General features: G+C 40.5%; 1 protein-coding gene across 9 annotated transcripts in view; it reads left to right on the top strand.

The window, feature by feature from the left end:
- The window catches only part of GANC (glucosidase alpha, neutral C), an 82724-nt gene that overhangs the window by 41802 nt on the left and 28088 nt on the right, over positions 1-12834 (top strand). For all 9 annotated transcript variants that reach the window (XR_002646562.3, XR_002646563.3, XR_002646565.3 and 6 more), the window contains exons 12-17: positions 2572-2698; positions 3617-3696; positions 5942-6085; positions 7189-7285; positions 10462-10563; positions 11940-12183. Coding sequence is in view for 5 of the 9 variants with exons in the window: in XM_022587365.3 (XP_022443073.1) it covers positions 2572-2698; positions 3617-3696; positions 5942-6085; positions 7189-7285; positions 10462-10563; positions 11940-12183 (794 nt within the window). In the remaining 4 variants the exon portion in view is untranslated. The remainder of the gene's footprint in view (positions 1-2571; positions 2699-3616; positions 3697-5941; positions 6086-7188; positions 7286-10461; positions 10564-11939; positions 12184-12834) is intronic.

Genomic DNA, 12834 nt, shown 5'->3' with positions numbered 1-12834 from the left:
TAAAATAAGCCAGCACTCTGAACCTTTTCATTACAAAGCATTTTTAAACTTTTTAAAGTTGCCTTGATACATTAGTGGAAGAGAACCATCTGGTAAAAAATGGCCAGGAAAATAGTACCTTCAATTGTAACTGTAACTGTGATAACAGAAAAGCAATGGTGAGAAGGTGGCCATCCCTGCCATCCATCCCTGTCTTAGCAGTCCATCCATCCCTGCCTTAGTGGTCTAGGTCCCCGTAAGGATGAAGGGGCCTAGCATTCAGTTCCATTCGTTGTGTCCACCCTGTAGTGATGTGATGGATGCACCCCACGACGCAAAATTTGATTTTGATGTCAAGATTGATTATGTCACACTGGCACCAAGAGGGTATGAAAAGGCTAATTAGTCCCATAGTGAGGCATTCTTGGGGGAGCAGACTAGCTCCCAAGCTCCTTTGAAATAGGTCTGAGAGAGCTGGGAAAGGAGACAGGATCAGGTTTTAAGGTTTTAAGGTGGTTAGAGGGTTGAACTGGGGTGAGGATTCCTGTGCATGCACCGGGGCTTGTGTGGTTTGAACTTCCTGTTGGTACCAAAGAAGGGAGCATCAGGGCTTTCTCTGTCAGTACACACAGATGTGGGTGGAAGGCTAAGGGGGAATGATGGGGCTTGAAGCTCTTAACAGTCGCTCAGAAATGGAGTCAGATTCTTTATTACGCCATTTTTCCTGCATGCTTCCCTGATGGACTCCATCTGTCCATATGGCCAAGGAAAGAACTAAAATAGAAAATGAGGACAGGGAGAAGACACTGGAAAGTGTGTAATGCGGGGCGGGGGGGAGTGATAGCAATAATGAAAAGGGTGGAGAAAAAAACAAGAGAGGAAAAAGGAGGAACCCCATATGTATCACATAAATGGATCTGAGATTAAAGTTGCCTTTTCAACCCATTGCATTGAGCCCCAGGCCTTTCACAGGTGGTCAGAGCCAATGGTGTTAATTCTTAATCTCCCAATTAATAAACACCTACCATTTATCAGGCATTTATTATGGAAGCAGCCCAAGAGCCCATAGACAGATGAACGGATAAAGGAAACGTGGTATACATATACAATGCAAAATTATTCAGCCTTTAAAAGGAAGGACTTTCTGATACATGCTGCAACATGGATGAACCTTAAGGGCATTATGCTACGTGAAATAATCCAGTCACAAAAAGACAAATACTGGGCTTCCCTGGTGGCGCAGTGGTTGAGAGTCTGCCTGCCGATGCAGGGGACACGGGTTCGTGCCCCGATCCAGGAAGATCCCACATGCCGCAGAGCAGCTGGGCCCGTGAGCCATGGCCGCTGGGCCTGCGCGTCTGGAGCCTGTGCTCCGCAACGGGAGAGGCCACAACAGAGGCCTGCGTACTGCAAAAAAAAAAAAAAAAAAAAAAAAGACAAGTACTATATGATTTCACTAATCTGTAATACCTAGAGTAGTCAAAATCATAGAGACAGAAAGAAGAATGGTGGTAGCCAAAGGCTGGTGGGGAGGAGGGAGTGAGAAGTTGTTTTTCTGTTTTTTTGGGGGATTTTTGAGTATTATTTTTTAATATTTATTTATTCATTTGGCTGCACCAGGTCTTAGTTGCTGCATGTGGGATCTTTTAGTTGCAGTATGCGGGATCTTTAGTCGTGGCATGCGAACTCTTAGTTGTGGTATGTGGGATCTAATTCCCTGACCGGGGATTGAACCCGGGAGCCCTGCACTGGGAGCACAGAGTCTTAGCCACTGGACCACCAGGGAAGTCCCGGGAAGTTGTTTTTAATAGGTATAGAGTTTCAGTTTTACAAGATGAAAAGAGTTCTAGACATTGTACAACATTGTGAATCTTTTTGACACTGTTGAACTGTACACTTAAAATTGGTTAAGATGGTGAATTTTATGTTATGCATATTTTACCACAATTTAAAAATTTTGTAAGTTTTTGAGCAATGGAGAATTAAACTTTAGTATGTAGAATAGATTTGAATAGATATGAGGAAGGATTATTAGAAGGTTATTCTAGCCAAATAAAGTGGTTTTGAGGCCCCCGAGCATGTGGAAGTGATGGTATTAGAAGGGCAGGGAGAGATGCTGGAGAATAGTGCTGTGATCACAGCTCTTCTCAAGCCTCCTTCCTAAATATGGCTGTACCATATTTAGGTTTGGGGATTTTTTGTTTGTTTTTAATACGCTAGTTTCTTTTCTTTAATGTTTTCTTTTGTGTTATCTTAGCCTCTGGCTATCTAGGGAGCAGGGACCTTGCCTGCTTAATCCTTTATGTAAAGCACCCAGCACCACAGAGAGATAGAAGCCTAATAAATGTGATCTTAAGAACATGTATTGGTGGGGCAGCAATAATTGTGAAAAAGGATGGGCCTGGTTCTGATATCAATTTATATTCCCATAAGCCCATGAAAGTTTATAGGATTTTACTGGTATCTGAAATATTTCAGTAATAGTAGTTGTTTTGAGTAAAATTTGAATGCCAAAGCTATGATGAAAACAAGTAAATGAACGTATGGCTCATATAAAACTGATGAAATCTTTAAACGTTTATGTCCTAACAGCTTGTGGTCATTAGTGACCCCCACATCAAGATTGATCCCGACTACTTAGTGTATGCTAAGGCCAAAGAACAGGGCTTCTTTGTGAGGAATCATGAAGGGGGAGACTTTGAAGGTGTATGCTGGCCTGGTAAGATGTCATTTGAAACACCTGTTATCCACTGTTTAGTCCCAACTAATGAAGGTTGCATGGCCATCTTTCTAATTTCTTGAAGTTGTCACATGCTACATTTATGTGCCTTTCCTTAAAGATGATAGTATTATCTTCATTTATATCTTTCATTTAACATCTGGTACAGTGTGCTTTGTATACATTTATAAGTCAATGAATGAATGAAAAATTAACAAGCAAACCTCAGTGCCATGCTATTTCCCTAAGCAAATAAAAATTAAAAGCCAGGGAGTGAGAAAATGAGAGGAGAAGAAAGAGGAAGAAAGAAGAAGAATCCTGCAATCTCTCTCCCTGTGATTCTTCTTTGCCCTGTTAGCCCATAGTTTTGACTTCCCAGCCTTTCATGAGTGACCTCAGCTGCCCCTGACAACTCTGAAGTCTTCATTTCAGAAATTATTAGTTTAAAGCCTTGGTAAAAACTCCTCAAGGACAAAAGGGAATCACCACTCTGTCATATGATAGCACTCTATCACAAGTCCATGCACTGTAGAGAAACCACACGCATTCCTCTTCTCCCTGTACCACTTATAAACATGCCTCTCCTCTCTTTAAGAACAGAGAGGTCACTCCAGGCTATCTGCCATCCTTACTGGGCCTGTCTGAGGCCATCAGTGAGGGACAGGCTCCACCTTGATGCTTGTTCATTGGCATTCCCCTGGCCGCTGAGCTTGAGAGAGCTAGTGATTGTCACTGGAGTCCAGCATTGCCTTCTTCATTCGTTTCTCACCAGACCGTGCCTCTGTATCAGCTATCTTTCACATTTGATGTGAGGTGCCCATTCATTACCCAGCTTTCACATCTGATATTCTTCTTTACAAATATATTACCATGAGGAGCACCATTCCTAACAGGCTGTCTACTCCTCTGCCTCTGCAGGTCTCTCCTCTTACCTGGATTTTACCAGTCCCAAAGTCAGAGAGTGGTATTCCAGTCTTTTTGCTTTCTCTGTTTATCAGGTTTGTTTTTATTCTTTTGCTCTTTCCTAGTTACTTGGAAGGATAAAGTAAGGAAAAAAAGTGATTAAATAGAGCTACTCTGCTTCACTGAGTAGCTCTTGATAAATAATACTTGTATGAAAAGACAGAGATGCCAGGGACTTCCCTGGTGGTCCAGTGGTAAAGAATCTGCCTTATAATGCAGGGGATGTGGGTTCAATCCCTGGTCAGGGAACTAAGATCCCATATGCCATGGGGCATATGCCATGGGGCAACTAAGCCCGCACGCCACAATTACTGAGCTTGGGCGCCTCAACAAGAGAGCCTGTGTGCCGCAAACTACAGAGGCCACGTCCCCTGGAGCCTGCACGCCACAACTAGAGAAAACCCACACGCCACAACTAGAGAGAAGCCTGTGCCACCAACGCGCCTCAACAAAAGATCCCGCATGCCTCAACAAAGTTTCCATGTGCCGCAACTAAGACCTGACGCAGCCAAAAGTAAATTAAATAAATAAATAAATAATAAAATAAATCTTAAAAAAAAGACAGGGATGCCAACCACATTACAGACCTTGGTGGTACCAGGAGTGGTGCCATATGAATTACCAAGTGCACAAAAGCTGTGATTTTGACTTCTATTATGATAGACTCTATGATATATCAAAGTACTTAATAATAGAGACTTATTATATTTTCAAACTGTATAAATTTTTACATAAAATAGTATTGTATAATATTATTAAAGATGATGATAATGATATATGAGAAAGTATCTTGCAAAGTATAACGTGATATTAAAAGTAAGGTACAATAATAATTCTTAAAATCTTATAAGAATCACAGAGAGAACTGGAGAGGCCACATCTAGAGAACCGTTTTCAATCAGCGGTGGTGATGAGAATAATGATGTCTGATATAAACTGAGTATGTGCTGTGTGCCAAGCACTATGCTACTCACTTTGTGTGCATTATACCATTTCATCTTCACGATAACTCTTTGAAGTTGGAATTGTAATTAACTCTAATCCCACAGGTGAGGAAATCAAGGCATGGACAAGTGTAAAAACCTGCTAAGTTCACCCATCTAGTAAGTGGTGGACCTAAGATTTGAACTCAGGTCTGTCTGTCTCCCAAGCCCAGCTCTTAACCACTAAACTCTAGTTTCTGAGCATCCTGTATTAGGATATAGAAAATAACTTAGAGCAGGGGTAAAGAACACGTGGGCCAATCTGGCCTTGCTCATTTGTTTCCCTATTGTCTAGGCTGCTTGCACATAACTATAGCTGGGTTGGGTTATTGAAAAAGAGGACTTATGGCCTGAAAAGGTGAAAATATTTACTGTCTGGTCCTTCCAGAAAAAGTTTGCCAACCCCTGTCTTAGAGGGTGCTAAAAAGAACAGTCAAAGTGGTTAAATATTTGGAATTTATATAGCCGTGTTCATAGAAGTATACATGATTAGAAATAATTCAAAGTAAAGAGTCAAAAGAAAACATATAAGCCTCCTCCAGTCATTTGAAAGGCTACCATGTCGGGGAGGCAGCAGATGTATTCTGTGGTATCCCAGAAGGCAAGCTAGGCCCTGTGAGAGGAGCAAGGAGCAAAGGAGCAAGACTTTCAGAAGATAATGGAATGAGCTGCCTGAGGGACTCCCAGTCATTGTAGCTATTGAGTCAAATGCTGAGAGACCAGGGATTCTATAAAGGGATTGCAGCACCATGTTAACTACATGACTCAACAGCCCCTTCCCACTCTAAAGCTAACAATTCTATGTAGAACACACACTATAGATCCTGCTAAGAAACGGGTGTCCTAGCCAAACCTTTCATAGTGTTCGAGGGAAGGGGGAGTCTTTTCATGGACAGCTATAGTTGCCCATAGTTAAGAGTTGTAGCAGATGATGGGTGATGTAGAGCCTAATTGTGAACATTCACAACCTTCCTATAGTGGTTCTCCAGGGGGTCTCAGAGCAGACCTGTGGGCCACGTGGGAGTACAGCACAGCACTCTTTCATTCATAAGTGCTCAACAAGTACTTATTGAGAACCCTCTACCATTTAGGTTGTTCTAGGTGTTTGGGATTTATCAATGAACAAAACAGACAAAATTCCCTGCCCTGTGGAACTTTTAACCTAGCAGGGGACAGAGCATAGATAATAAACGTAACAAATAATAAATTAAATGGAGTAAGAAAGAGGAATAGGGACGGCTATCATATTAACCTTGTCACTGTAGGAGTTTTATCATGACCAAGATTGACTTCCTAGGGATCTACTGACATCCTCTACATATGGAACGACATGAATGAGCCCTCTGTCTTTAGAGGGCCAGAACTAACCATGCAGAAGAATGCCATTCATCATGGCAACTGGGAGCACCGAGAACTTCACAACATCTATGGCTTTTATCAGGTAAAACATCTAAAAAGCAGCCACCTGGATCCATGTGCCCTGACTTTTGGGCTGAAAGTCATTTGCTTTAACAACCATGCTATACAGTTCATTTCTTTGTGTGTCTTTTCTGACAACTGTTGATACAATGGGTCTTATCAGGTTGTAGCCAGTATAAGACTCATTATTTCTCCCTTTGCATTTTTTCCATCTATAATGAACTTGATTAATTTATAGATATTGGTCGATTAATGATAACATAGAAACATCTTCCTTGACAGGAGCCATTAGTAAATGGCATTAGATAATACCTCAAACCTTTTATTGAAGTAGGCTGTGTATAAATATGTAAACAAAGGCAATTAAAACAGATTTTTTTAAACTTCACAAACGTCTAAATACAGCAAGTCTTATATTCATACCAGGGGAGTAAGATTTAGACCACAGATGCACAATTTCAATATGTATACTTCTAAAAGTAGAAAGCCTTCCTTAAGTACTTAGTCTTCTCAATAGAAGGTGGTAGAATTGTTTTCCATTTGCCAGTCACATCCAAAAAACTTGGCAGTCACTTGCCCTAATTTATATCCTTGGTTCTTTGTTATCTTCAAAATGTAATGGTGTTCCTGTGGGCCTCCCACAAATTGCTGTTTTCCAGCGGGAGCTGCTGGCTACATATAGCACGATTTTCAGATGCTATCTGTGTACTTCTCTACACAGCCTCTTGCTATAACTGTAAACTATCAATACTTTATAGCTGGAGAATTTTCTTATGTAGGCCAGGGCCAGTCACTTAACCTCTCTGAATCAGTCTCAGAGGTTCTTGTGTAGGTTACTAGAGAAAATCTTATAAAAATGCCTCACAATAGTAAGCACCAAGTAAATACAATTATTTACTATTATTTCATTGCTATTTTAATGAGATAAATTGTTTCACTCTTTTAATAGGGGAATTTAGAGTAGTTTCATTACATCATGAAAATTATTGGGCAGATTTTTAGTATTTTCCATTTCACATTCCCACCTACTATTTACTTTTTGCATGTGAAATAGCTTATTGGGGATGTCTGCACAGTGACCTAATCCAGTCATCTCTTTGAAATTTTTCTCCTTTGACTTTATAGCAAATGGCCACTGCAGAAGGACTGATCCAGCGATCTAAAGGGAAGGAGAGACCCTTTGTTCTTACACGTTCTTTCTTTGCTGGATCACAAAAATATGGTAAGGACTGGTTCATATGATCAGACTTAAAAACACAAGCTAGCAATCTGTCTCTTTTGACCATATATGGTATATGGTGCTACTGTGTTGATGCCTTCCTTTTCAGTAGGTCAGGTCTTAGATTGTAGAGAGCAATGTGCTCTGAAGTGTGCATTTTGTCCTTTGAGACTGAGTAAACCAATTTTAATAAAGTTTAGTTACTTTTTTCCCACTGAAGAACTGGACACTTAGTTGTTGGGAGAATGACTTCAGAGTATCTGTTTGCTGGGATGGTCATCTTTTTTTTTAACATCTTTATTGGAGTATAATTGCTTTACATTGTTGTGTTAGTTGCTGCTGTATAACAAAGTGAATCAGCTATACATATACATATATCCCCATATCCCCTCCCTCTTGCGTCTCCCTCCCACCCTCCCTATCCCACCCCCTAGGTGGTCACAAAGCACCGAGCTGATCTCCCTGTGCTATGCGGCTGCTTCCCACTAGCTATCTATTTTACATTTGGTAGTGTATATATGTCCATGCCACTCTCTCACTTCATCCTAGCTTACCCTTCCCCCTCCCCGTGTCCTCAAGTCCATTCTCTACATCTGCATTTTTATTCCTGTCCTGCCCCTAGGTTCTTTAGACCTTTTTTTTTAGATTCCATATATATGTGTTAGCATACGATATTTGTTTTTCTCTTTCTGACTTACTTCACTCTGTGTGACAGACTCTAGGTCCTGGGATGGTCATCTCTGATCCTGTCTCTTTTATTTATCAAGACCAGAGAAAATATACTTTAACACATTCCTTCAACCACCTGTTCCACTCAGCAATGCGGTTTAAAATAGACCCAGCTTTTGCTTGTGGTCAGCGTCATCTATAACTGGATCCGGTTTACTAGCTAATGTAGATCTAGTTCAACTTAACCACCCTGTGGCAGGAAGGCTATTTTAAGTCCCCTGGCCTTGCATAAATAACCTGAAGCTTAGGTCCTAGTTTGAGGAATCCAGCCTTTATTGTACCATAGACAATATTAGGCCTCCTACTCCACCCCTGAAAACCAGCCCCAATGGCACTCTGAAAGATGCCAAAATATAATCATCAGGCAAAGATTCAAGTACAGAGATACTCAGCATTAGTCCTTAAAATAAAAAATAAAGAAAATCCAAATAGCCAACAATACGGGAATAGTTATTAAATTATGGTATATCCGTATGATCGACTGTCATAAGGCTATTTAATATAGTAGCATTAATTGCATGAGAAAATTTTTGTGACATCATGATAAAAGAAAAAAAAAGCAGAAAGCCTAAATGTTTATATATTATCCTGATTTTGTTAAAAAAATAAATATATGTAGGTAGTAATCTAAGTAATTATAATACTGTGGTGATTATGAGTGATTTTAATTTTCTTCTTTTTACTTATCTCTATTTTCCAAATTCTCTACAAGTATCCCTTTTAATCACTATAACAAGTAAAGTCTTTGAATGAAAACACTTATAAGCAGCAGTTTAAAAAAGATAACGGGGGTGGGGGAGGGATGGACTGGGAGTTTGGGGTTAGCAGATGCAAACTATTACATAGAGAATGGATAAACAATGGGCCCTGCTGTGTAGCACAGGGAACTATATTCAATGTCCTGAGAGAAACCACAATGGAAAAGAACTTTAAAAACTGTGTATATATGTATAACTGGATCACTTTGCTGTGCAGTAGAAATTAGCACAACATTGTAAATCAACTATACTCCAATTTAAAAAGAAGATAACAGAAGATACGCATACTAAGTAATCTTTGATCTCTTAAATATTGGCTCACTGCCTAGTCTTCAGTACTCTGTGTGAAGCTATCGATTTGCCCCAAAGCATAGCAAGTGAGGCATTACAGAGAACACTGCTGTGTCAAGTTCTATGCTGAGACCAATAGCCAGAGAGAGCTTTCAGCAGAACAACCACATGAGACCTGAAAACATCTGAACGTTTACATGAACTTCGTTTCTTGATAAGAATGTTGTCATGTGGGTTTCAACATCATTATGCAGATATGTACATATCTCATCTGAAGTCAAGGAGAAATTATGAGAATACTATTTTAAAAGTCCCTCGAAAATATTTTTCTTTGCTCCCCATAGGACAGCCTAAAATTTCTACAGAATATTAAAGCAAAAATAGCTACCAAAAGTATTTTGGTAAAAGATTGACAAAAATGTTTCAGGAGTAGTCTAGACTTAGTAACGTAAGAGTTTTTTTTCCTTTTATGATCCTCTTTAGTGTTATATACCTTTACAAGCTCTTATCAACTATTCAGTGCGCAAGAGCACTGACTTTAGAGTCAGACTGCCTGAGCTCAAATCCTACCATATCCATTGTTTGCCATATTTCCCTCACTGTAAAATAAAGTTAAACAATGTTTACCTGATAGAGTTGTTGTAATGATCAAGTGGGATAATACAGGCAAAGCAACGTAACACCTGGCTCAGTGAGGGCTCTGTAAATGTTAACTATTGTTATTGCTGCTATTATGTCTCCCTTGTACCGTCTTAAGTCCTCTTATAGAGGATTTTGTGGAGTTAGGGGCGGTGTGTGGCGGATAGGCATATAGATTAATGGAACAGGATAGAGAATCCAGAAAGGGTCCCACACATATATGATCAAATGATTAGCAACAAAGTTGCTAAGGCAATTCAATGGAGAAAGGAGTTTTTTCAATAAATCGTGCTGGCACATGGTGTATCCATGTGGGGGAGGGGCTACCTTGACTCTTACACCATAGACACAAAGTAACTCAAAATGGAATATAGACCTAAATTATAAAAGCTATGACAAACAAAAAGCTTCTAGAAGAAAACATAGAAAATCTTCGTGACTTTGGGACTTTCTTAGCTAGAACACAAAAAACATGAACCATAAAATAAAAAAAGATAAATTGGACTTCATCGAAATTAAAAACTTATGCCCTTTCAAAGATATTGTTAAGAAAATGAAAGTCAAGCCACAGACTGAGAGAAGATATTTGCAATATACATATATATCTGTCAAAGGACTTGTATCCAGAATATATAAAAAGAAAGAAATGTTTTCCTTTATGTTGGTTTGCCTATTACAAATAAGGAATCTAAATATGAAATTGAGTACCTGGGCTGATTTGTGATTTTTTTTCTTTTAATACCTTCTTACTGATGACCAAAGGTGCTGTGTGGACAGGTGACAACACAGCAGAGTGGAGTTACCTGAAAATTTCTATCCCTATGTTACTCACCCTCAGCGTGACTGGGATCTCTTTTTGTGGAGGTAAGTGATATCCTCAAGCTTGACGTGAGAGAAAATCAAAGGGAGGGTGTTTTCTTTTTATTATTATTATTAATTTTTATTGGAGTGTGGTTGCTTTACAATGCTGTTAGCCTCCACTGCAGAACAAAATCAATCAGCCATATAAAGGGAGGGTATTTTCATCAAAGCTGGTCACAGATCTCTTCTTGTGAGCTGTTTTCAACAGGGATACTCTATGGCCATACCACCCTGAACGTGCCCGATCTCCTCTGATTTCAGAAGCTAAGCAGGGTCAGGCCTGGTTAGTACTTGGATGGGAAACAGGGGTAAACATGGGAAAAAGAAAATGAGGAGAGTGAAGGAGAGCAGACTAGAGAGGAGAGTGAAGGGGATGCTTCAGAGCTGTGTGTGTACTGTCTGAACTGAGGACATGAAGAAAGTCATCAGAAAGTGAGCCAGAATGTTTCTTTCCCTCATTCTCTTACTGCTCCCTCCTTAGACACTCTTGATAACGGAGTTTCTCTTCTTAAAACATGCCTTTTCTACCTGAAAGTGAGAAAAATGGAGAGAACTACAAAGAATTTAGCAAATCAGAAATCAGCCTGTGACACGTTTTAACTGTTAAATACACACACATACACACACACACACACACACACACACACACACACTCTCTCTCTCTCTCACACTCTCTCTCTCTCTCTCTCTCTCTCTCTGAAAAGATAAATTTAATTAAAATAAGATTCTCTGATGGGCTGCCTTTCCCTAATCCTAACAATTCCCTGCAGGTGAGAGATCCCAGTATGGAAGGTGTTCAGCATGGCTACAGGTCCAGCTGCTCCTTGTTTTCAGTGGGCCTGGGAGCACCTTAATATCACTTTTTGATAGATGTGGTTTTTTATGGCATTGGTCCACATTCAATACAAGGAATATGTATCCTGCTTAAGGGATAAGCACGAATTTCTCCCTAAACCTCTAATTCTGATTATATCTTTCCCTTTAGTTCTTTCTGTAATTTTTATCTTGCTTCAGCTGTTGATTTCAAACGAAATCAATTGCCAAACCGCCACCCCACCCCTAAACACAGACTTATTGAATCAGGCAGACATTTTGCAATTTCTGGGTTACCTGGGCTCAGGACATACAGAAATGTTGATCTTGCAGTAAAGCCTTTTGACAGGAAAAAAATATATTCAAAGAGCGTACTGTCAGATCCCCAAACAGCCTTGAGTTTTTTAGTATGTGCTCCCTAATTTGAGGCCACAGTTTTATGCTGTCATTTTGAGTGTGCATACAGCGCCTTTGCCCTGTCCGTCTTCAAGGACTTATCTTACCTGTGTACATCGTCTGTTAGACGCCTGGGTGTCTGACTCAACCTTTCTTAATTGACTAATCAGCGGATGTAGGCGGCTTCATCGGGAATCCAGAGGCAGAGCTGCTAGTGCGGTGGTACCAGGCCGGAGCCTACCAGCCCTTCTTCCGTGGCCATGCCACCAAGAACACCAAGCGACGGGAACCCTGGCTCTTTGGGGAGGAGCACACCCGGCTCATCCAAGAAGCCATCAGAGAGCGCTATGCCCTCCTGCCCTACTGGTATTCTCTGTTCTACTCTGCACACGTGGCTTCCCAACCCGTCATGAGGTAAACAGGCTTCACCAGTCACACCAGCAACCAGTCTCTACCAGAAGATCCCCTCAGCCACTGGCAATGGAGTGACTACAGTGATTGCAAAGAAAAGCCAGGTGTTTAACCAAGTGCCAATCGGCTTATTGAGCACCAACTGTGAGCAGGGTCAGGCAGTGGAGGTCACAGAAGATAAAAACTAGATCTCCTGCTACTTGGTGGTTCAAGTGTTAATATCTGGTAGGAGACAGAAATAGGAGAAAGAAAGAAAAGAAAAAGGAAGTGACTTTGTAACTGAATTCATCCAATATTTAACCCATGTAGTTCCCCTACAAAACTTGCCACCGCAAAATGTGTCTCTTTGGCTTGAGGATTCTTGGGGGCTGATTGTTTTTAAGAAACAAAAGGCTCAGGAAGTCTTTCTTTTTAACCTCCTCCTTAACTGCCTAAAAGAATTTAGTTAAAGGACCTGGTCCAGGAAGTACATTATCATCAGAGATATCTACAAGGAACATGAGCTAAGCATGGTAGGGGGAACGTGGGGACCGAAGTCCTCTCTGTGTCCCATTTTCTCTGCATGGCCCAGCAAACATTTGTTTACCAAACATTTGTTTTTCCATCTCCGAGTGAATATCCTTCCTCCCCTTTGAAGTCCCAAACCCACTCCCT

The sequence above is a fragment of the Delphinapterus leucas genome, chromosome 2, assembly GCF_059928025.1.
Source record: "Delphinapterus leucas isolate spDelLeu-1000000601 "Yukka" chromosome 2, BTC_Dleu_Yukka2, whole genome shotgun sequence".
NCBI classification, from domain to species: Eukaryota; Metazoa; Chordata; class Mammalia; order Artiodactyla; family Monodontidae; genus Delphinapterus; species Delphinapterus leucas.
This window is presented reverse-complemented; position numbering and strand designations above follow the sequence as displayed.